Below are 25,247 nucleotides of genomic sequence, written 5' to 3'. Positions count from 1 at the left end.
AGCAAATGTATGATAATGAATATAAAATATAGTTTGATAAGGATATATATATTCTCTCAATAGCTCGTGTGAGGATGTCTCTTTTGGTGGGGGTGGGGGATGCTCCTTTGCTCACAGAATAACTTCAGAGGCAGACATGGGGGAGAATTTAAACCTTGGATGTGAGTGCAGTAGTTATCAAACTTTAACAGGCATCAGAACCCTGGAGGGCTTTTGAAAACACATTGCCAGCTCCCTGCCACAGGAGTTTCTGATGCAGTGGGTCTGGGTTTGGACCTGAGAGTTTGCTTTTCTAACACATTCCTGGTGCTGCTGATGCTACTGGTTCAAAGACTAAATTTTAGGAAGCACAGGCCCACAAGAAACAGGAGGCTACCTGAATAAATGAGCAGGAAGAATTTGGGACTGGAAGAAGGGGGATCCAGGAGGAAAGGAGAAAAGAAGTAGGCAAAGGAGATGGTGGAGTGCTGGGTGCTATGCAATGCAGTCCTCTAAACTCTAGTAAAGAGTTTTCCAACATAACATGCTTGGGGTGAAGAGATTTCTTATGGAAACTAAAATTGAGGTTGAGCTGTGCATTCTGGGATGACATAGGGGTGAAATAGAGACATCACCCCTGGAGAGAAGGGGGACTTCAAACTAAATCCATGGAAGTTTTCAGAAATCTTAAGGGAAGCCTCAGGAATTTCCCCGGGTGTTGGAAATTGAGGGTGGAAGGTGATTTAAAGGAATTGCTCTTTAAAACTCAAGAGATAAAATAATTGAATCAAGGGGCAGGTGCAGTAGATTTTTATAACCCAGCTGATCCCCTCACTGAAGGTCTTCTAGGAAGAAGTGCTTGCTGGGGAGAAAGAAATGTTCTGGAAGAGGAGAACATTATGCATTCCTTAGGAAGATATGATAAAGCCTGATGTTCATAATCCAGCAGATGTTAGCAAATGCATAGAAAATCTGGAGAATACAGAAGCTGCTCAATTTATGAACAGGAAAAGGATTCAAAGACCTGGTTTGTTTGTTTGTTTGTTTAGATTTTATTTATTTATTTCCAGACAGAGGAGAAGGAAAGGAGAAAGAGAGGGAAACAAACATCATTATGTGGTGACTTCTCCCACAACCTCCAATGGGGACCTGGCCCTCAATCCAGGTCTGTGCCCTGACCAGGAACCACACTCAATCCACTGAGACACACCAGCCAGGGCTGATTCAAATACTTTTAATAAGGCCAGACTTTCATTAAGTCCAAGGTGATATCACTATGCCAGTATCCACTAATCTCATTCCTTGGTGACAGGGAAAGACAGTGAGGCTTTTATTCTGATGTAAGTTCACAAGTTGAGGCAATTTCTGTACACATCACATTGTGAACAGTGGTTACTCTAAAGGATGGGATTATTATAATTTGCATTTTCTTCATTTCTTTTACCAATGATGATTTCTTAGAAAATTATTCTTTGTCATCAGAAAATATTTTAGCCCTGGCTGGTGTGGCTTAGTGGATTGAGAGCCAGCCTGTGAAATGAAAGGTTGCCAGCTCGATTCCCAGTCAGAACACATGCTTGGGTTGTGGGCCAGGTTGGGGGCATGTAAGAGGCAACCAATTGATCTACGTGACTCTTTCACATTGACGTTTCTCTCCCTCTCTTTCTCCCTTCCCCTCTTTAAAAGTAAATAAATAAAATCTTTAAAAATATTTTTAGAAAGCAGATTGTATTTCATACTGTAGCCTTCAACTGTGTCAGGAAGTCTGACCTGCTGGGGTACCTGTGCTTTGAAGGGTCTGGAAAAAGGGAAATTACTTTGTTATTGCAAAGACATGATACCAGGCATATTATCCTAGATGCAAAAAGACGACAGGCTCAGTCAGGGTATCTACTGACCTTTGTTAGGGAAAAGTACTGCCCTAGGACAGGACTACCTGCCATGAACTGCTTGGAGTTAGAAGGTTTTCATCTCAGACCATCCTATGTGGTTACTTTAGTCTCTGAGTTTGTAAGGCTGCCATGCAGGCCTCCCCAGAGCTTCTCAGGTTTAGTATGCGGCCACTTTTCATCCATGGAGTTCATAAACCTAAGTATGTTCGGTGACTGTGACTGTTAAGGCTGCTTTTTAGGCTCCTGTAGCTAGCTGTCTGGCACTTCTGGTCACATTGAGTGACAGACGTCTTTGGCAAAGTTGGAAACCCACGGGCCTCTAAAGCAGGAACAGATGTAGGAACAGATGTAGCCCTTCCTTGTAGGTGTCACAGCACCCCCCATTAGGACCTGAGTAGTCTCTGTTTTGGAGCTATTAGACTTCTTTCTTTTTAAATTTTTTAAATTTTTAAAACTTTAATTGTTATTCAAGTACAGTTTTCTGCCTTTTACTCCCATCCCAGCCCACCCTTCCATCCCTCCCCACCTCCCTCCTGTTTCCATGCTCCCCACCCCCCTTGTTTTTGTCCATGTGTCCTTTATACTTGTTCCTGCAAACCCCTCCCCTTATCCCCTGAAATTCCCTCCCCTCTCCTCTCTGGTCACTGTCAGCCTGTTCTCTATTTCAGTGTCTTTGACTATATTTTGCTTGTTTGTTTGTTTGTTTTGTTGTTTAGGTTCCTGTTAAAAGTGAGATCATATGGTATTTGTCTTTTACCACCTGGCTTATTTCATTTAGCATAATGCTCTTCAGTTCCATCCATGCTGCTGCAAAGAGTAGGAGCTCCTTCTTTCTTTCTGATGCACAGAATTCCAATGTGTAAATGTACCATAGTTTTTTGATCCAGTCATTTCCTGATGGGCATCTAGGTTGCTTCCAGCACTTGGCTATTGTAAATTGTGCTGCTGTGAACAGTGGGGTGCATAGGTTCTTTTAGACTTCTTTCTGATCCTGAACATTCAGTCTCTTCCCTCAAATGTTATTTTCCTCAATGGGCCGAGGCTTTTCAGAAAATAAAGGCCAGTTAAATCTAGTGGTGAAAGCTATTTTTGCTTTCTTGCTAAGCACATAACTCTTTTTAGGGGAAAACACAGGTGGAAAAAATTATAGTTCAAAGCAGTACTCGGCCACATGTATGCATTCTGGAGGAATTACACTTAAAAATTTAAAAGCTTTTTTTAAATTAAGAATTTATTATTTTTAAAGATTTTTTAAATTTATTTTTAGACAGAGGGGAAGGGAGGGAGAAAGAGAGGGAGAGAAACATCAATGTACAGTTGCCTTTCACACACCCCACACACTGGATACTTGGCCTGCAACCTAGGCATGTGCCCTGACTGGGAATTGAACCAGTGACCCTTTGGTTTGTAGGCCAGTGCTCAATCCACTGAGCCACACCAGCCAGGGCAAGAACCTATTATTTTTAACAGAATTTTTAGGCTCACAGCAAAATTGAGGGTAGAGTACAGAGACTTCCCACATATTTCCTGCTCCCCCACATGCATAGCCTTCCCCATTATCAATATTCTCCACCAGAGTGGTACATTTGTTACAAGTGATGAATCTATGTTGACATCATAATCACCCAAAGCCCATAGTTATCATCATAGTTATGCTTTAAAAAAAAGAATAATTTTATAGAAGTATAGTACATATATTGTTATGGAAAGATATTCCCAACATACTGTTTTGACAGAAGTTAAAAAGCTATCCTTATGTTTAACTAGAAAATGCACGTGGATAACAAAGTTGAAATGTTCTCATATGTTACAACCTAGAGCAGTTCCAGCTGCCTGCTGCTTTGAAAGCCAACTCTAGAGTCGTGTACTGATGATATAAAGGAAAGTGGTTTTATTCAAGTGCCAGTAACCTGGAAGATGGTGGATTCTCATCTCAAAGCCCACCTTAATATCTCAGTGCAGGCAGAGGCTTTTATAAGGAGGGTGAGGGACAAGGAGAACAAAGATACTGGGAGGAGAGGCTGTGGATGTGCAGGCAGCTGGTCCTGATACGGATCTTTAATGTGTCAGCATCCTGGAGCTGTTCAGTGCAGCCAAATTCCTGCAGTTGGGTGATCTGCATTACCCAAAGTTGTGGTCATGGCTGTTTTTCATATAGGAACTGCTGGCATTTGCAGTATGCTTATAAGGAAACTGTAAGTATGTGAGTTCTTTGTATTAGTTTGTTAGTACATTTTATTCTAATTCTACTTTATGATAAGTCAGAGTAGTATAAAGTTTTTATTCCCTGTTACAACACCACCATGTAATACTGGATATCTCTGGATATTGCCAGAATACGCGCATCATAAAGTAGCTTTTTCAATAACTGAATTGGGGAAGACATCTCAGTTCGGCTTAGGACTCATCACATTGTTTTGCGTTGTGTTTTTTCCTGTAATTTATGATATTAAGAGCTTAAAACCTGAATGTACTGGCAATACACAGTATAACAATACTCATAATTTTATTTAGCACGGTGGTAAATGGCTTTTAGGTATAGTTGAGGGAGGGACTGTATAAGTGTATCTTGAGATACAGCTGGATAAAGTTTCTGAATTAAAAGGATGACTGCCATTTATGTTTTCTGATTCTAGGGGGTTAAGGAAGTGAAATAGGGACTTGGTAGAGAAATTGAATTGGAAGTCAGGAATTTGTGCAACAGTCGTCATCGCTACGCGATAATTTCATAAACTGGGGGGCGGGAAGAGCAGGGAGAGAAGCAGGGAGATCGTCCCAATGAGTCCCAAGATCCCACTAGCTCTAACAGGGTTAGTTTTCTTTAAGTAGAAGACAATTCTAAATAATCAGAAGCCCTTTCTCCCCACGCTCACCCCAGTACTCGGGTAGGGTCAGGTGCCCAGACTCCGTAAACAAAAGAAACCCGGCTCTGGGGCCCAGACCCTGCCCACTGGGGTGAGTGTGTCTTCACAGCGGGTGCGGAGACTCCTCCAAGCAGGGAGCCTGTGAAGCAAATAGTACTGAGAATCGCTGGTTGCTTCCTAATCCCACCTCTCCCGGGACCAATGGTGCCATCCGGATTCCTGACGAAGGACCCCTGTCCAGCCTCCGTGCCACCCGCACTGGACCTCCGGGGAAAGGCAGGGGGCTGCCTGCACCTAGTGCGCAGGCGCGGGAAGCAGCGTGGCACCTCCCACCCAGACCCGGCGCTCACGCCCCGCCTCTGAAGGAGCCCAGCGGTTTACTTTCGAACTGCAACCCCGCGCTCCTTCCCATTGGCCGGCGCTAGACAGTTGAATGTTGCCGGGAGACGGCGGCTTCCTTGGGGGGCTCGGCGAAGCCCCGCCCCACTGAGCACCTGAGGGCCCTCAGACGGAGGAGGGCGGGGAAGCTGAGGTTTTCTCCGCCTCTACGTGAAGGGTGGCGAGCTCCGTGTGGGCCTGTGAAATTGCCCGGCTGAGTGTAAGGAGCTTCTCTTCGCGTTGCGTTGGAGAAGGCGGCGGCTCCTCTTCTCTGGCTGTAGCAGAGGCTGGTATGTTGGCTGTGTTTGGAGGGCAGTCGAGGGGCTTGCTGGAGAGAACGGGCTTGGGTCCTGCAACTATTCCCGCTTGTCCCCGTTGGGGACTGTGGGGAGCCTCGTTTCCTTCCCCCCAGTGTGGAACGACGTTCCCGAGGGGGAGACCGTGCTCAGTGGCGGGGAGGCTGGGAGGGGCCGGACTCCGTGGAGCGGGTCTGCCTCGCGGCTCGGGCTTCCGGGCGGAGGAGGCCCGAGCCGGTGGGCGGGCGCCCGGGAGGAGGGAGGCCCGGGAGGATTTCTCGTAAATCTTGGAAAAGAGAAGGGGAAGGCTGCTGCTATTGGGAACCCTTTCTCTGGGAGAGGTTCTTTTGGGACTTAACAGGGTGGGTGCACTCCTGCCCATTTTAACAGATGGGAAACTTCAGTTCGGAGATGCATTAAGTAAAAGTGACCCAAGATCTCACAATAGTTGCATGAACAGGCGTATTGATGGGAATAACCTAAATCAATACTTCGAGGCCTAAGGTGGCAAACATCTCTCAGTGCATGGATACTTCTTGCCTTCCACTTACACTTTAAGCAGTCCGAAATGACCGTGAATGTTTGCCTCATCATCACCATTGCTGGCTAACAGTATTTTTGAGGGCTCAAGAAATGCTTGGCGTCATAAAAGAAGTCCTTCGTGACCATTTATTGGGTCGCAGAGTTGTTGGGACTTTCAAGGTAAAGTGATGCCTCTCCTGCTGCTGAACAACTGTTAGTATTTGTCCCTACTTTTCTAAATACACAAGGAAGCATAGGGAAGGTAAACATCAAAGACAGCGAAATAACCGTTCCTTTGGTATCCTATTTATTGTATTTTTTTAGATTGTGCTTCTAAAACATGAATTTTAATTTTAGAATAAGAATAAAAGAGTCTGAAAAACTTGGAGAGATAAAATATATTCAGTTTTCGAAGCAGAAGATCGACAAAGTGAGTAAGCTGTGGGAGATCAATCAAGTGAATACAAAACAAAAGAATTTTCAGGTAATTTTTATTCCCTGAATAAATAGTTTCTTCATTTCCCTGAATTTCCTTAATTCCCTGCCTTAATTGTTTCTTTTTTAGTTTGGGGAAACTTGTTGATGTCAAAATGCAGGAAAACAGTACAAATGGGCAGAGTTGTAATCAAATCTGACCAGGGATTTTTTTTTTATTTGAAAGAGTTATGGTGATCCCTCACTGTTTTGCACAATGTATATGTACAAAAGTATTTTATCTTTTTTACTCCTTACCTAAGGATATATTCACTGCTTTCAGAGAGAGGATGGTTGCGTGGGGGAGGGGGGAGGCAAGAGAGAAAGAGAAAGAGAAACATGAATGTGAGAGAGAAACATGGATTGGTTATCACCCATATGCACCCGGACTGGCGATTGAACCTGCAACCTAGGTATGTGCCCAGACCAGGTATCAAACCTATAACTTTTTGGTGCACATAATGATGCTCTAACCAACCGAGCCAGTGGGCCAGGGATGTACAAAAGTACTTTTAAACCTTACCTTATGTATATAGACTGCACAATGATAAATAGTATTTCTAAAGTAAGTTTAATTACATGATATGTGCTTCTTATCAGTTAGGGCCACAAGGATGTGAGCCCCAGTCTGGGTGGTGGCACCTCTTGAATTTTCCCAGACTTATAGCTGACTCACACTGTAAGTCCTAGAACAAGTCATCTAACTCTATAATGTGGTAAATATAGTTCCTCTTTAATGGATGTTAGATGTAATAAATGTTTTATAACCATTCATGTTTAGAGATGAAAGGCAATAACATATTAGTAAAAAATTGTTTACACAGGAGAATGGGCAGCAATATTTTTGCTGCTGCTTAATTCTCCATCATTTCTTATCAGCGCTGACCCGTCTGTAATAGGCTGGTTAGACATTGTGGAGACACCATACAAAATCAGCCCTCTGGAGAAAGACTGCATAACAAGTTTAGAAATTCAGAAATGTGTTTTTTGATACTTAAACACAAGAAATCTGTGAAATAATTTATAAGTAGATGATGTAGCCTTAGGTTTCTTTCTGAAAAGAATTTTTATATTCCTTTTTCTTGGTGACTTTCAAAAGAGAAGCAGGAAATCTCAAATTAAGTTATCCATTTTTACTTGGACTTCCTGGAGAAAGTAATACTTTTTACTGGTTAATGAGAGCATATGACTTTGGTAATGAAAGTATATGGTTTCAGCTCTGCTCTCTAGAATTTTTTTTTAACCCTACAGATTTTGCTGAGAGTGTTTATATTGTTTCACATCAATAAGTTAGATCTTGGCTGGGGACAAGAATTTGTAGGTCATGTTCTTTTCCAGACCTTGTGGACATGCTACATTGTGTTTTAGCATTCCTTGTTGCTTCCTGGCTCTGGTTATCTGCTACTATGTTACAAACATCTGAAGGCTGGCTGGCTGCATGTCCAAGATGGCTTTTCTACTTACATGTCTGGCACCTCATTGCTTCTCCATCTGGCCTCTCCACAGAGTAGCCTGGACTTTTAACTTAGCAGTTTGTGATTCTAAGAGTCAGCAACCTGCCAGGCCAGTTACGGGCCATACCCAGAACTGTCATCGCATCACTTGTGTTATATCCTGTAGGTCAGAGCAGTCGTGTATCCTATCCAGATTTGGGGGTGGGGGGGAGGCACCGGGAGGGGTATAGCTTTCATCTCTTGATGGGGGAGTACTAGCAAAGTTCCATTGCATATGTGGGCGATAATTGTCACCATCTTTGGAAATTACAGTCTCCCAGAAGAGAATTTGGAGACCATTATGTTTTTTGTTTGTTTGTTTGTTTTTAGCTATCTTTTCTGCTAGGATGTTTGTAGGATTGTCTTTATTTCTTTCTTTAAAACTTTATTATATTTTAATTGCATATTAGCAGTTGAAAGTAAAATAGCAGTATTTAAGTTTATAATGAAAAAAAGCAGTGCCCTGCTCTCTCTTTCCTCATTTCTGGTTCCTGTACTCCAGAAGCAATCATTTATATTTCTTCTAATGATTTCTTTTGATATTTGCTTCTGTATTTCTAAATAATACGCTTTTTATGTGATTTCTTGATTTTTCACTTAGGTATGTATTGACTTCTTATAAGAGAAGACTTAGTTCTTAACACAGTTTCTTTCCCATATTCCCTCCCCCAAATATAATTATATCATTTTCTTAGTTTGAGATATTATAGACTGGGTGCTTTAAACAACAAACATTTATTTCTCACAGTTCTGGAGACTAGGAAGCCTAAGATCAAAATGTCAGCTCAGCATAGTTAGGGTCTGGTGAGAGCTTTCTTCCTGGTTTGCAGATGGCCATTTTCTCGCTGGGTCCTCGTACAGGGGAGAGCAGACAGAAGCCCTGGTGTCTCTTCTCATAAGGACACCAATCCCATTCGTGAGGGCTCCACCCTCATGATATAACAACCTCCCAAAGACTCCACTCCTAATACTATCACATAAAGGGTTAGGATTTCAACATAGAAATTTTGTTGGGACACAGACATGACAGTCTATAACAGTTATGCTTTTTGAACAAGTCAATATTAAATATCTATGATTTTGTGAATAATATGACAAGCCATATAATTATGACATATTTTCTCTTTTCATGATTCTATCACTTTTCCTTAAATTTAGTTTCCTCATTACCTCTCAGTATGTTCAGACACATGAAATATTGTCAGTTCCATTCATTTACTTAAAAGACATTTATTTCTGGATTTCTGTCTTCTTCCTCTGGATTACTTGTTCTATAGGCTTGCTGAACACTTTTCCTGGACTTCATTGCACCATTATCCTTATGAGAATTTTTGCTTTTCTTTCAACACTACAGTAGCTTCTTTACTTAGTGGGGAGGGAGGCATGCTCATTTTTGAGAACTCTCATGTCAAGTTATCTTTAGTCTACCCTGGAAAGTTTTTTATTTTTCTTTGCATAAGATTTTAGGTTGGAAGCCATTTTTTTCTGAGAATACAGGAAGGACAAAAGTAGTTTACAGTTGTGAGTACACAAAATACAAAGTTTATTCTTGTATGATTATTTAGTCATTAATTATTGAATTTTATTATTATTAACCTATTTTTGCCCACATCTGTATTGAAGTTATTGCTTCATTGTCTTACAGGGTTCAGTGTTGTTACATATATACAACATAGCTAAATTTAATATATTTACCCTAGAAAATATATGTAGCTAAAGTTTCTTGCTCCTTTTTTTACCATCAAGAATTTAGGCTGGTTATGGAAATTTCTTGTGCATAAAATGTCACACCCGATCATGGAAGAACTAGCCTCTAAACATGATAACCACCCATATCTTCTGTTTCTTGGGCAGCAACCAGAGTTAGAAAGTTCCTAGTCTTATAGTTATTGTCAACCAGCCTGGCTTCTCAGTATCTGACTTCCCATGGGTTTGTTGTCTAAAATTAATTTTTAATAACTCAGCAAGAAGAAGGTAGTTCAAGAGTAAAATTCACTTTCTGTGTCTTCAAGTTATTCATAAATTTCTAATGAAATTTTACATACTATGAAAGTAAGTTTTGAGACCATAATATTTGCTTTCATTTTTATATGAGCTTAGGAGATATTTTCTTTACATTATTATTGAGAATATCCTCATTCTAAAGAAAGTTGAGTTTTTGGGATCCCTAAATGGGTCCTGAGGGAGAATGTTTTGTAGCTTTTGACAAATTTGTAGGACTTTGGAGGGAAAGATTGGATTCTATTTCAAGGATAATTTTTGTGTTTAATATTAAATAGCTCTAATGTTAAATCTAAATAGAATATATGTCCACTGCTCAAATTTTATTCCTTGTGAAGTGCTATTTTCTGTATTTTTCATGACATCACTGAAATTCTCTGAGAAACATGTTTGTTTTTCTTGGGTAGCTTTGTGTGATCTGGAGATAATGGGGTAAAGTCATAAAGTCCAACATGCACGCACTTGAATTTATGTGCATTGAATGTCATCTTTTGTACTGTTGCCCAGTTACGTGAGTTTCCTGGAATGTTTTACAGTTGAAGAAGCTTATTGTCTTTGTGACACATCTTGGCTTTTTAGGGTTCTTAGTATTGATTGGTCTGAATAGAATGTATTTTCTGATGGACTCTCCAGTTAGAGCTTTTCCTAAGAAAGTAGAGATTTTGCTATTTTAAAGAAACCAGAAAACTAAGATCTGACATTAACATTGGTCTTGTAAGAGGAAGTGTTTAGCCCTGGTTGGTATGGTTCAGTGGACTGAGTGTCGGCCTATGAAAGGGTTCTGGTTCAATTCCTAGTCAGGGCGCATGCCTGGATTGTGGGCTGGGTCCCCAAATGGAGCATGAGAGAGGCAACCAAACATTGATGTTTCTCTCCTTCTCTTTCTCCCTCCCTCCCTCTCTACAAATAAATAAATAAAATCCTTAGGGGAAAAAAGAGGCAATATTTACCAATTGTGAGCAAATGCCTACTCTGTGTGCCATCTTTTGTGCTTAGACACAATTTTGCCCTTAGTGTAGGTTTATATTCTGATGTATAGAAAAATGTTATGAATTTTTTCTAAATGAAAGCCAGTTACCATATTTTTCAGACTATAAGAGTACTCGCACCCCCCCACCCCTCCGCCTCACCAAATCTGGGAGGAATAATGGTTGTTAATGCTGTTGAGGTCTGTTTACATTTACATTGGTGAAATATTATGTTATTTATGTTATTAAATATTTTACCACATTTTTTGCTTCAAAATTTTTCTTCCTATTTTCCTCTAAAACCTAGATGCATCTTATGGTCTGAAAATATGGGTAAATGCTGTAAAGTGGAAGTGCAACGTTAGTTGAGATTAAGAGGGCACCTAATCTGGGGAGGAGGTAGATTTACATTGAGATTTGAAGCATGAATAAGAATTTGGTTTTGAAAATGGTAAGTGTAGGGAGCACAGAAATAAAAGTCTAAAGTGGTTTTTATGTTTATTAAAAATACAATTTGTTTTCTCAAGCTTAATTTTTTAATGTATTTATTTATTTTTAGAGAGAGGGGAGGGGAGGGAGAAAGAGAGGGAGAGAAACATTAATGTGTGGTTGCCTCTTGTGCATCCCCAATTGGGGAACTGGCTCATAACCCAGGCATGTGCCCTGGCTGGGAATTGAACCAGTACCCTTTGGTTCACAGGCCAGTACTCAATCCACTGAGCCACACCAGCCAGGGCTCAAATTTAATTTTTTTATAGAGGAGGATATAGTAATCTTTACACAGGGTATGACAGAAGTAAGGACTGCTTGAGTGTGGTTGGTGGGGTAGTAATAGGGATATAATAATTTACAGTTTTAATTTGAGCATTTCATGTAAAATGCTTGAGTATGATATTGTTATGTTGCAGAATTACATGCTTATGACTTTGTAATAAAAAGGGGCATTATTTGTTCCAGGCCCTGTATTTTACATAATGTTATACTTGGGTTTTTTGTTTTGCTTTTTGAGGTTCTTTAAACAGTAGTGTAACTTGGTTTTTCTCTATCAGGGCTAAGTAAGTCCTAAGGATTGTAGCTTGTATTGATAGGTACAAAGGACTATTACAAAGAGGTGATTAGGTGCAAAACTGTCAGGCTTGTTGAAAATGTTAATAATAGCTTGCCGAGAGGTCAAGTTTATTGTGTCAGGGTCTCTGAACTATTACTGGGCTTCTTTCATTAAAGAGAGTCTTAATGGTGTTCTTTACTGCTTATGGTCTAGTGATAATTCAGTTGCCATGATTAACACCTCCTTTTTATTGCGAGGACCAATTAAAAAATGTTTTTCCCTTCTAAATCTTCAAATTAAAATTACTTTAACATTTCTAGAGAGCCAACGCAGCTCCACCTAGGCTCTTTCCTGTTGCTCCTTTTATCCTAAGTCCTTCCTTGTTTCACTGCCCCCAACTTTAATAAACATGCTTTCAAAATTTAAATAAATAAAATTACTTTAGAGTATTACCCTAAGCTGATCCTGGGTTTTCAGCACACTACTAGTCCAGTGCAAGAAGCTAAGAAATTTATCATAGCAGTTGCTAGAGAAATTTAGTAACTTGCTTTAGAACCTATGGTTGAGCCAACTGAGAGCATGAAAGAATGCATTAAAGAATATAATTCTGCTAAGCCTAACTTATTTTTAGCATTTTAGAATGTAAAAAGTTGCACAGAATAGTTACAGTGATTAAGTAGACTTCAATAGAACACTTTGAATTTAAATCTTCATTACATAGAAACAAACTTAAATAACTTCAATTTGAAACATTACAAATTAATTAGAATTGTTTACCATGATTTTTGTCCTAAATAAGCTCTTAATGATGATCAGTTATTCAGCATTATATATTAGGAATTGCATTACTAAGAATGTTACATTAAAAAAGATCTTAGTAAATACCTCAGTTATTCTTATTATTTTTTCTTTGTCATACTTTTTGTAGTTATTGTTTAACATTATTTTTATTGTTAACACTAGTACAGATGCCTCATTTTCCTCTCCTTTGCCCATCTCCATCCAGTCCACCAGCTCCAGGCCATCACTGCACTGTTGTCAGGGTCTGTGGGTTATGCATACATGTTCTTTGACTAATTTCTTCACCTTCTCTTATCATCTTTTAAATGAGAAGCATGGTATAATATATTAACAGTGGAGGTTAACAGCCAAAACTTTACATATGCACAGTTATCTTTGTTATATGTAGACTTAAAATACTTTTTTTCTCTTGACAGGAAATGTACAATTTTGAGGACGAGTTGACGTGTCCCATTTGTTACAGTATTTTTGAAGATCCTCGTGTACTACCATGCTCTCATACGTTTTGTAGAAACTGCTTGGAAAACGTTCTTCAGGCATCTGGTAACTTTTATATATGGAGACCCTTACGAATTCCACTCAAGTGCCCTAATTGCAGAAGTAGTATTGAAATTGCTCCAACTGGTATTGAATCTTTACCTGTTAATTTTGCATTAAGGGCTATTATTGAAAAGTACCAGCAGGAAGATCATCCACATATTGTCACTTGCCCTGAACATTACAGACAACCATTAAATGTTTACTGCCTACTAGATAAAAAGTTAGTTTGTGGTCAGTGCCTTACCATAGGCCAACATCATGGTCATCCTATAGATGATCTTCAAAGCGCCTATCTAAAAGAAAAGGACACACCTCAAAAACTGCTTGAACAGTTAACAGACACACACTGGACAGATCTTACTTGTCTTATTGAAAAGCTGGAAGAACAAAAATCTCATTCAGAGAAAATGGTCCAAAGTGAGAAAGCAGTTGTTCTCCAGTATTTTAAGGAGCTTAGTGATACATTAGAACAGAAAAAAAAAAATTTCCTAACTGCTCTCTGTGAAGTTGGCAATCTGATTAATCAAGAATATACTCCACACATTGAAAGAATAAAAGAAATGAGAGAGCAGCAGCTTGAATTAATGACATTGACAACATCTTTACGAGAAGAGTCTCCACTTAAATTTCTTGAAAAAGTTGATGACATCCGCCAGCGTGTGCAGGTCTTGAAACAAAGTCCACTTCCTGAGGTCCAATGTATTGAAATTTATCCTCGAGTAAGCCAAGTATTGAAAGAAGATTGGAACAGAACAGAAATTGGAAAAATAAAAAAACTTCTCATTCCTGAAATGAAAATTTCTTCACAAAGAATGCCATGTTCCTGGCCTGATGATGTAAAGGAAGTTGAATTTTTTAAGATTCTAAATGTCATTATAGTTACACTAATTTCAGTGATACTGATGTTGATCCTTTTTTTTAATCAACACATAATAACCTTTCTAAATGAAATCACTTCACTATGTTTTTCTGAAGTCTCTCTATTCGTTTACCAAAGTTTATCTAACAGTCTGCATGATTTACAGAATACACTATGTCACACTTTATATTTACTGAAGGAATTTATGTGGAATACAGCTTTTCATTGAAAATTCAGATCTAAATTATTGAAATAGGCTTACTCTGTACAGGGACTAACAACCATTGTTAAATGGAGAAATAGGGGTTGCATGGATAAATAGAATAGCAAACTAAACTTTATTAGAGTTACAACAAATATATAGAAATATTTTAAACCTTTCATGCTTCTGTTGGATAGAAATGTGTCAGAAATAAGACAATATTTCTGGTTTTCAGTTTAAAAACTAGAATAAAATCTAATGATTTCTTGACTTGAATATTATTATCCTATTTGTTTTTATTGGTTAGAGAGGTTGACTTAATATTGCTGTGACATTTAAACATTCTTGTACCAGTATTGTCTTTTAGCATTAATATACTGTAGTGATTGGCTTTGCAGTTCTTCATGCAAATTAGCTTTTAGATTAAAAGATGGCAAAAACCTGAAAGTGCCTATGCCTTTATTTTTGATGTGGCTTGAAACTTTTAAATGGGCAAATATAGTGATGTTTTCAAATCAAGCAGCAAAGTCTAAAATGCTAAGGGATTGCTTAAAGACAGGGTTTTTTTTTGTTCAAATCTTTAAAATTATATTTTATTGTGCTGTTACAGTTGTCCAAGTTTTTCCCCTTTGTCACCCCAGAAGCCCCTACTCCCTCAGGCAATCTCCTAGACATTTTTCATGTCCATGTGTCATGCGTTTAAGTTCTTTGGCTACTTCATTTCCTGTACTGTACTTTACATGCTCATGGCTATTCTGTGACTACCAATTTGTACTTTTTAATTCCCTCATGTCTTCACCCATTTCCCCAAACATGCCTCACATCTGGCATCCATCAAAAATGCCCTCCATATCCATGATTCTGTCTGTTCTTTTCTTTTCTTTTCTTTTCTTTTTTTTTTTTAAGATTTTATTTCTTGGCCCAACTGCTGGTCTCTTCTTTCAGCCACAGTGTGAGAGCAGAGTACCACAAACTGTGGTGGCTGGAGTCATGGCAGGACAGGCATTTAGAGAGTTTCTGTCCCTCTTTGTGTATTGGTTGGAAGGTGTGCTGCAGAAACTGTGACCAAAGGAGGCATTATGCTCCCAGAAAAATCTCAAGGAAAAGTATTGCAAGTAATCATAGTAGCTGTTGGATTTGGCTCCAAATGAGAGGGTGGAGAGATTCAACCAGTAGAGTGAAAGTTGGAGATAAAGTTCTTCCAGAATATGGAGGAACCAAAGTAGTTCTAGATGACAAAGATTATTTCTTATTTAGAGATGGTGACATTCTTGGAAAGTATGTAGATGGAAATAAATCACTATTGAAATGGCATCATGTTATGCAGTCCATTCCTTTGGAGTACTGAAATCTTTCATCATGTAAATAACTTCTGTGTCTCTTTTCTAATAAACTAATGATATAAAAAAAGATTTTATTTCTTTATTTTTAGAGAGAGGGGAAGGGAAGAAGACAGGGAGAGAAACATTGATGTGTGGAGAAACATCGAATCAGCCAGCTTGCCTCTCCTACACTCACAACCAGTCACCTGACCCACAACCAAGGCATGTGCCCTGACCAGGGATTGAACTGGTGACCTTTCAGTTCACAGGCCAGTGCTCAATCCACTGAGCCAGGGCTATGTTCTTCCTTGCTTAGTTTGTTTGTTAGATTCAGTTGTTGATAGGTATGTTTATTGCCATTTTCTTGTTCATAGTTTTGATCTTTTTCTCTTAAGTCCCTTTAACATTTCATATGATAATGGTTTGGTGACAATGAACTTTAGTTTTTTAGTTTTAGTTTTTTCTGGGAAGCTCTTTATCTGCTCTTCAATTCTAAATGATATCTCTGTGAGGTAGAGCAATCTTGGCAGTAGGTCCTTGCTTTTCATGACTTTGAATATTTTTTGCCAGTCCCTTCTAGCCTGCAAAGTTTCTTTTCAGAAATCAGCTGACAGTCTTATGGGAACTCCCCTGTAGGTAACTACTTTTCTCTTGCTATATTTAGGGTTCTCTCTTTAACCTTTGGCATTTTAATTATGATGTGTCTTGGTGTGGGTCTGTTTGCATCCATCTTGTTTGGGACTCTCTGTGCTTCCTGAACTTGCATGTCTATTTCCTTCAGCCAGTTAAGGAAGTTTTCTTTCATTATTTTTTCAAATAGAGTTCCAATTTCTTGCTCTTTCTCTTCTTCTGGCACACCTATGATGTGAACATTGATTGATATACTTGAAATTGTCCCAGAAGCTCCATATATTAGCCTCGTTTTTTTTTGGATTTTTTCTTTTTGTTGTTCTGATTGGTTGTTTTTTTTTCTTATGTTCCATATCATTGCTTTGATTCTCAGTTTCATCCATTCTGCTGTTGATTCCCTGTAAATTGTTTTTTATTTTTTAAAGATTTTATTTATTTATTTATTTATTCATTTATTTTTAGAGAGGGGAAGGGAAGGAGAAAGGGAAACATCAATGTGTGGTTGCCTCTCACGCACACCCTACTGGGGACCTGACCAGCAACCCAGGCATGTGCCCTGACTAGGAATTGAACCAGCAACCCTTCGGTTCACAGGCCAGCACTCAATCCACTGAGCCACACTAGCGAGGACTGTAAATTATTCTTTGTTTCCATTATATCCTTTCTGCCTGGGTCATTTTTATGCTGTTGAGGTATTCACTAAGTTCCTTGAGCATCGTTATAACCAGTGTTTTGAACTCTGCATCTGATAGATTGCTTATCTCCCTTCCCCTATTTTCCACCTACCATTTATGTTACTCATTCTCTGTACCTTCCCCCCTCTTTCTCTCCCACTCCCCCACTGATGACCCTCCCTGTGATCTCTATTTCTATGATCCTGTTCCTGTTCTATTGTTTGCTTAGTTTGTTTTTGTTTTAGGTTCGGTTGTTAATAACTGTGAGTTTGTCATTTTATTGTTCATAGTTTTTGACCTTTTTCTTAGATAAGTCTCTTTAACATTTCATATAAGGGCTGGGTGATGATGAACTCCTTCAACTTGACTTTATCTGGGAAGCACTTTATCTGTCCTTCCATTCTAAATGAAAGCTTTGCTGGATACAGTAATATTGGATGTAGGTTCTTGCCTTTCATGACTTGGAATACTTCTTTTCAACCCCTTCTTACCTGTAAGGTTTCTTTTGATAAATCAGCTGGCAGTCTTATGGGCACTCCTTTGTAGGTAACTGCCTGGTTTTTTCTTGCTGCTTTTAAGATTCCTTATCTTTAATCTTGGGTAATGTAATTATGTGCCTTGGTGTATTCTTCCTTGGGTCCAGCTTCTTTGGGAGTCTCTGAGCTTCCTGAACTTCCTGGAAGTCTATTTCCTTTGCCAGATTGGGGAAGTTCTCCATTATTTGTTCAAATAAGTTTTCAATTTCTTGCTCTTCCTCTTCTGGCACCCCTGTGATTTGGATGTTGGAATGTTTAAAGATGTCCTGGAGTTTCCTAAGCTTCTCATTTTCTTGAATTTTTTTTTTTTCTGTTCTGGTTGAATGTTTCTTCTTTCTGGTACACAGCATTGATTTGAGTCCCAGTTTCCTTCCTGTCAACTGTTGATTCCCTGTACATTTTCCTTTATTTTACTTAGCATAGCCTTCATTTTTTCCTCTATTTGCAACCATATTCAACCAATTCTGTGAGCATCCCGATTACCAGTGGTTTGAACTATGCATCTGATAGGGTGGCTGTCTCTTTGTTGCTCAGTTGTGTTTTCTAGAGCTTTGATCTGTTCTTTCATTTGGGCCATTTTTTATTTTTTATCTCAGCACCCGTGTGATGTTGTAAGGGGCGGAGCCCTAGGTGTTCACCAGAGCAGGGCAACCCACGTCCCTGCGTTGTGCTGCTGTATGTTGGGGAGGGGTTTGAGAGGGAACAGTGCTGCTTGCTCTGCTCTCCACTGGTTTTCGGTCACCTCCCCTGCTTCCCACAAGCAAAGTGGGCCCTTCTGGTACTGATTCCTGGGTGGATTGGCTTGTGTATGTTCTAGGACCCTGTTGGTCTCTCCAACGACTTCTCCTGTGAGGCTGGGAGTTTCTCCCACTGCTGCCTCAACCCCCACCATTGTTTTCTGTCAGAGGTTCTGAGGCTTTATTTCCCCACACTGGAGCCCTGGGTTGTGTGGTCTGTCTCACTCCCAAATTGTCCCTTCAGTTTTATCTGCACATGAGTGTAGGACCGCCCAATCTGCAATCCGCTTCCTTGCCAGGTCCTCCAGCCACTGCCTTGCCTCAAGTCCTCTCCACCTGGCTGCCCATCTTCGCCCCTCCTACCAGTCTGGATGAATGTGTCTTCTTTAACTCCTTGGTTGTTGGGTTTCCGTACAATTTGATTTTGTCAGTTCTAGTTAAGTTTGTTGTCCTTCCTTCTTTTGGTTGTGCAAGAAGGTAGTGTTTACCTACACCTCCATCTTGGCCAGAAGTCTTAAACAACACTTTTAGTCTGACATCATCTTTTTTTAAGTGTGGGGAAGGAGGGAGAGGATGAAAACATGGGTGTGAGAGAAACAACAATTGGTTGCCTTCTGTGCCTGCCTCAGGGGACCAAACTTGCAACCCAGGCATGGACCCCGATGGAACCTGCGATGTTTTGGTTCAAGAGACAATGCCCAAAAGAGCCTCACTGGCTTGCGTATTTGATGCAACTATTTTGTCATTTGCCAATTTTTAAGAGACTAAAATTTTATTTTTTGATTTATGTATTGTGTATGAATATAGTCAAGTACAGGCATACCTTGTTTTATTGCAGTTTGCAGATTGTGTTTTACAAATTGAAGTTTCATGGCAACCCTTCATCAAGCAAGTCTGTCTATGCCAGAAAAATTACAGCTCACTAAAGCCATGGATAATGGCTTTTTCTAAAGCAGCAATAAAGCATTTTTAAATTTAGGTATGTACATTTTTAAAAAGATATGCTATTGCACTGAATAGACTGCAGTATGTGTGGGATAAACATAACCTTTGTATGTACTAGCAAACCAAAAAATTGTGTGACTTGCTTTATTGTGGTGGTCTTGGTCTACTAATGAACCTGCAATATCTCCCAAGTTGTGCTTATATACAAGTAACCAATTCTTAAATGTGCTGTTCTCTTTGCATTTTTACCAGGAGATGGTAATATTTGAAGTACATATTCAAGTTATTTGTTTTATGCATAACAAAAATATATATTTCCATAAACTCTTAACTATTGAGTGACTTAAGGCACTCAGACTCAGGGGTGGTAACTTTGGGATTTTGATATGAGTTGTGAGTTATCAGGCATTTTTTTTTAAAGGATTTTATTTACTTTTAGAGAATGAGGAAGTGATGGAAACATCCATGTGTGGTTACCTCTCGCATGCCCTCTGTGGACCTGGCCTGCAACCCAGACACATGCCCAGACTAGGAATTGAATTGGTGACCCTTTGGTTTGCAGGCCAGCTACAATTCATTGAGCCACGCCAGTCACAGCTACTTTTTTAAAACTTAGTACTAAACTCTACTATTACACTGGTTATTAAAATGCAATAAAGCCCTGGCTGGCGTAGCTCAGTGAATTGAGTGCAGGCTGGGAACCAAAGTGTTGCAGGTTCCATTCTCAGCCAGGGTACATTCCTGGGTTGCAGGCCATAACCCCCAGCAACCGCACATTGATGTTTCTCTCTATCTCCCTCTCTTTCCTCTCTAAAAATAAATAAAATTAAAACAAAAAGTAAAACACAATAAAATACTTAATTCCATTCATCTCTCCTCTCACCAATGAAAACACACTTGATTATAATTATAGCCTTTTCTAGTTACTTTTAGATAATCTTGATCGAAAACAAATAACTAGGGTGTGAAGACAAACTGGCTGCAACATCTATTGCCAGGTTGATTCTGCTGATCTGGCTGGCTGGGCAGATGTCCCCTTCCTCCCTCACTGCTCCATGTGTGTCCCTCCTGAAGCTGTACGCACCTTGTCAAGGCCATGCTCCCCTGCTAGGACCTCCAAACAAGCTCTCAAGGTCCTTTGCAGGACAACAGAGTAGTCAAGCTTCCAAAACTCCGGACACATCCAAATGAGGCTCTGCATGTGGCAGTTTGGCCTTCTTTTTCACAATATAATTAAAATTAAAAAACAAACAAAAGACTATACTTGAGGTTTAGATCTTTATTTAGGTCCATGCTAATGTATTTACATTATAACACAAATATTTGTTGGATTTTTAGTCCCTAAATAATGCATTACTGAATAATGAGCTAATTAACTCTTATTTTTAAGTCCTCAGGATCTTTATGTAGAAATTGAATAGAAAGGGTAAAACCTTTTGACTCAGTACCCAAACTCCTGAAAACCAAGCGGTTGCCAGCTTATTTACAGTAGCATATTTTTTGAGCTAATAGTGTCAACACACACACCCCATGACAATTTGGTAGGAAACAGCCCTCTATCTTAACTTCCACTTACACTATGGAATTTAACCTCTGTATACTTCACTTTTTATGAAGTAACTATAGTGGGTATTTTTTTTCACCGTATGCAATATCCTAGTCATGTTGACACACTGTCTCAGTTTGCTGGCCCTCTTGCAATTGTTTTAAACATATATCAAATTTTAGACAAGCAATATAAAGTATTTAAATTTTCATCCTTATAATTCAGAATGACTGATTTAAAAAAAAGTTCCCAGTATATGAGTAACAAACAGTGACTGTCTAAAGTAGTAAATTAAATTAATGGGAACACAACACCTTAGGAATTTATAAACTAGTAGCTGGCAGGTTTTTCCACTGTAAGTCAAAGGTCCACAAGAGTATGCTGCATCTTGATAACATGAACTAGTTTAGAACTTAAAAGTAACTAAATTAACATACTTTAAACTCTGATGGTAGCAATTTGGTAAAAAGGTGAGCAATCTGACCTTCTAGGTATCTTATTTTCTTCATTGTCTGCTCCTTACAAAATTGTCAGATTCTTACAATCTCCTAGAAGTAGGTAGAATATTTTATTAGACTTGTAACAGCAGAAACTAGAAGCAAGTTTACACGATCAAGTTCAGGAATATGAATTTTATATAGTTGTAATCCTTTACAAAGAAAAAAAATCAGTAATACACTGGATCTGTATTGATTCAATTTGATGAATCTTCTGTATAAACAAGTTTAACAAAGTCCTTAGATGCAATTTCTTTTGGGTTTACTGCAACACTTTTTGTTATATCATATGTCTTGTAAATTCCAATAAGTCTATCTGAAATCTCAAACATATTATTTCGAAGAGAGATTATTATGAACTGGGCATTTTTCGTTTGTTCCTAAAGAGAAAGAGTAAGAAACACTAAGTATTGACAGGTACATCATACAATAAAGATCTAGGCGTTACCTCCCTGCAATCTACAGGGTTTGACACAAATAATGCCCCCTTTTTATTACAAAAACCTTTTATTACAAAAGCACAGGCATGTAATTATGTAACATCATAATGTCACACTCAAGCATACCATATGACATTTTAGGTGAAATATTCACATTAAAACTATAAATTACTACACCCATATTATTACCCTACCAACTACACTCAAGCAGGGCCTTACTTCTGGCGGACCTTGTATTTTAGGCTATAAATTTAATAATACATTGATAATTAACACAAACAGGAATGATGAGATGTATAATTTATGCAACAGTATTTGAGAGAAATTTGAGTATTTCTGGAAGCATGGCTGCGTAGGAGTCTTTTAATGGAAAAAGTTCTAAGCAGGATATAGAAGATTCTAGCTGTGTATCTTCTAATTTATACTATCAATTTATATCTTTCTTTCCCCCAAATGGAAGAATTTGGTTCAAGTAAAGAAGTTTGTTTCCTTTGATACCCCAGGACACGGGGTTAGAAGAGAATAGTTTAAAAAAAAAGCTCAAAAGTAAGAAATAAGTCAAAGAACCCTGGCCGTGTGGCTCACCTGTGATCACAGGTTGAGCACCCACCTGCAAACCAAAGGATCACAGGTTCAATTCCCAGTCAGGGCACATGCCTGGGTTGTGGGCCAGGTCCCCAATAGTGGTTGCACAAAAGGCAATCCCACACGTGGATGTCTCTCTGCCTCTCTTTCCCTCCCTTTCCCTCTCCCTAAAATAAATAAATAAAACCTTAACAGAAAGAAAGAAGTCAAAGAATTCAACCTGCAATGTTTGAGCAACCCATACAATTTTTAAGAAACGAAGCTCTAAATGATTACTTACGTATATGTAAAATGCAACAATGGACACATTTTTAAAATCAAGGGCTGCATCAATCTCATCCATGAAGTACAGTGGAGTGGGTTTGTAGTGATGAAGAGCAAATACTAAAGCCAATGAACTAAGTGTTTTCTCTCCTCCTGAAAGATTGAAGATCTTTTTCCAACTTTTCTTAGGTGGTCGAACACTGAAATAATAAAATCTCATTAGCTGAATTATGTGTAAAGGTTAAGACTCTGATTTGTTTTCCATAATCACCTTCCTCAGGAATTTCTAAGTTGCTTTTCACAATTGTAAGTTTGGGGGGGGAGGGTAATTTTATAAAAACATTACTGGAGGATGAACACATAGGAGCATCTACCTAAACTTTAAGATTTAAAAAGCAGGCTAATAAGTACTTTTTGCTATTCTCCCCCCATTTCTAATACAATTTTTACAGATGTTAAGATGGAGGTGTTAGGTAAACACGCCTCTGTGTACGACTATAGCAAGAATTACACCTGGACTACAAAACAAGTATAACCCAGATTTGTCAGAAAATTGAGCTGTATGGGAGTCCAACAACCAAGGATTTAAAGAAGGTACATTCACCCAGACGGGTAGGAGGGGCAAAGACGCATGGAGGTGGAGAGGTGGCACAACGGACAGCCTCACATTCATGTGTGGTGGATAAAAGTCAGAACAGATACCCCTGGAGTGAGTGATACCAGCCCCAGACCAGACCATCCAGCCCAAGGTTCCAGCACCAGGGAGATAAGACCCCGTAACTTCTGCCTGTAAAAGCCAGTGGGGGTTGGGGCAGCGGAAGAAACTGTGGGATTCTTAAGAGACTCCTCTTCCCTCTTAAAGAGCCCGCATAGACCTACTCAGACCTACACCTTCTGGGATTCAGCACCAGGGCAACAGCTGGAAGGGCTCAAGTGGCATATGGGGAGAAAGTGAAGTGTGAGTGCTGGGAGACAGACAGCTTCCTCCAGGCAATCTCCATAGTCCAGTCAGTGGCACTGTCCCCTCTATGAGCCCTCCCCACCAGAGTCACAAAGCGGTTAAGACAGTTGCTCCACTGGCCCTGGTGATAATCTCAGGCCTGAGGGTATGGGGGTACTGGGCCAGAGGGGAGAAAAAAGGGGAAAAATTGGGACAACTGTAATAGCATAATCAATAAAACATACTTAAAAAAAGTATTTGCTGTTTGTCCAGGTTTTATGCTCTAAACTGTCAATATGTAAATAATTTAGTATTTATGATCAAATAAAACAAGTTACACATCTTCAAACTTCATGTCCCACCTCTAAAAGACACTTAAGAATTTGGAGAAAATACAGAACTCTGTAATAGGAGGATCCAGAACTTAGGATTTGATTACAAACCTGAACATGATTCCTTCAGAGAAAGGATCCAAGCTGTCTACAAGCTCCAGTTCAGCATCACCTCCCAAAGTAAGCATTTGGTAATTTTCCTTTAATTTGTTTGTTATTATATAAAAACCTGCCATAAATTCATTAAGCCTTTGTTTCCGAAGATCTTCATATGCCTGTCTAAAATTATCTCTTTCATGAGTAATTTTGTCCAATTCTGCTACCCGTTGTAAATATAATTCTTCCTATGGAAAGAATATCATGAGAATAAGCATCTATTCAGTTATAAATCTGAGATGACAACACTGCACATTATATGAAATCAGGGGCCACAACTGAGACTGAGGACTAAGAATTTCTGACTATGATACATGAACAGTTTATTCATACCTTCTTTTTATACTCTGCAATGGCACCAAGGTTTGGTTTCATTTCATGGCACTGGGCTTCCAAAAGTGCAATTTGATTTGTTATAGAATCTGGATTCTTGATGGCTTCAAGATCCTCTGGGCTCAGAACTGAAATCTCTTCAACAGGATTATTTTCTATGGGATGCAGTGATATTTTTGAAATCTAAAAGTTCAATTAAATGAACAGTTAGGGAGGGCACCATACTATCATTCATTGTTTAAAAGAATCAAATCAACAATATGATAACATACCTACCTATTATAACAACATATATATCAGGGATTTGTAACTAATTTGTGCATCAACTACTTTTCAAAGGACTTCAAAAAAAATATGATTTTTTTCAACTATGGAAAAAACAACTATGGTACATTTACACAATGGCATACTACTTGGCCGCCAAAAAAAGAAAAAAAAAAAAAAAAAAAGAAAAAAGATAATTTTACCCTTTGTGACAGTATGGAGGGATCTAGATAACATTATGCTAAGTGAAATAAGCCAGTCACAGACAGACACATACCATATGATTTCCCTTTATGTGGAATCTAATTAACAGACTGAATTAACATGCAAAATAGAGACAGTAATATGGAGAGCAGGCTGACAGCTGTGGGGTGGCAGGATTGAGCAAAGAAGAAAAAGTGCTCATGGCCACTGACAACAGTGTGGTGATTGTGGGTGGAGGTGGAGGGACTGGGGGGAGATGGAAGACAGGATAAGGGGAATAAATGGAAATGGGAAAAATACAATTAAATAATAAGTAATTAAAAAAAAGAAAAACAGGTATAGTATTCCAAAGTGTTCAACGTAGCCTTCTGTTAAATCTCCAAATCAGCCCTTGGATGAGTATGTTGATTACTTTTACTGCATATTGTTCCTTATATTCCCTATAAACCTGGGGAGTCATTATATCATGAAATTAAGAATCATAACATACCTTACTACACAAACAAAAACCCAAAAAACTAAACC

The 25,247-nt window shown here is 39.0% G+C and overlaps 2 protein-coding genes, 1 long non-coding RNA gene and 1 pseudogene across 6 annotated transcripts in view; 3 read left to right on the top strand and 1 right to left on the bottom strand.

The window, feature by feature from the left end:
• The first annotated feature begins 1,646 nt into the window (after positions 1–1,646).
• On the top strand, positions 1,647–18,256 carry LOC118498793. The gene is made up of 3 exons (XR_004901256.1): positions 1,647–2,031; positions 13,030–13,033; positions 18,246–18,256. It is a non-coding gene; the product is annotated as an uncharacterized LOC118498793 (long non-coding RNA).
• TRIM59 (tripartite motif containing 59) lies at positions 5,202–14,828 on the top strand. 2 transcript variants are annotated; one of them, XM_028504971.2, is made up of 3 exons: positions 5,202–5,403; positions 6,289–6,415; positions 13,133–14,828. In XM_028504971.2, the coding sequence occupies exon 3, from the start codon at positions 13,136–13,138 to the stop codon at positions 14,342–14,344; it is 1,209 nt and encodes a 402-aa protein (XP_028360772.1). In that variant the 5' UTR covers positions 5,202–5,403; positions 6,289–6,415; positions 13,133–13,135; the 3' UTR covers positions 14,345–14,828. The 2 variants fall into 2 exon arrangements, with proteins under 2 accessions (XP_028360772.1, XP_035873508.1); XM_036017615.1 differs by lacking the exons at positions 5,202–5,403; positions 6,289–6,415 and adding an exon at positions 9,203–9,218 and having other exon boundaries at positions 13,132–14,587.
• On the top strand, positions 14,990–15,727 carry LOC114490774 (annotated as a pseudogene).
• A 2,169-nt stretch (positions 18,257–20,425) lies between the features above and the next one.
• SMC4 (structural maintenance of chromosomes 4) overlaps positions 20,426–25,247 on the bottom strand; it is a 35,450-nt gene continuing 30,628 nt past the window's right edge. For 2 of the 3 annotated variants that reach the window (XM_036017613.1, XM_036017614.1), the window contains exons 21-24: positions 24,255–24,437; positions 23,877–24,109; positions 22,510–22,693; positions 20,658–21,584 (exon numbers count right to left, since the gene is read on the bottom strand). In XM_036017613.1, coding sequence (XP_035873506.1) covers positions 21,402–21,584; positions 22,510–22,693; positions 23,877–24,109; positions 24,255–24,437 — 783 coding nt within the window. In that variant the 3' untranslated portion in view covers positions 20,658–21,401. Of the gene's footprint in view, positions 21,585–22,509; positions 22,694–23,876; positions 24,110–24,254; positions 24,438–25,247 lie in introns of all 3 variants that reach the window. The other variant, XM_028534219.2, reaches the window with a different exon arrangement.

This window comes from Phyllostomus discolor, chromosome 2, assembly GCF_004126475.2.
Source record: "Phyllostomus discolor isolate MPI-MPIP mPhyDis1 chromosome 2, mPhyDis1.pri.v3, whole genome shotgun sequence".
NCBI classification, from domain to species: Eukaryota; Metazoa; Chordata; class Mammalia; order Chiroptera; family Phyllostomidae; genus Phyllostomus; species Phyllostomus discolor.
This window is presented reverse-complemented; position numbering and strand designations above follow the sequence as displayed.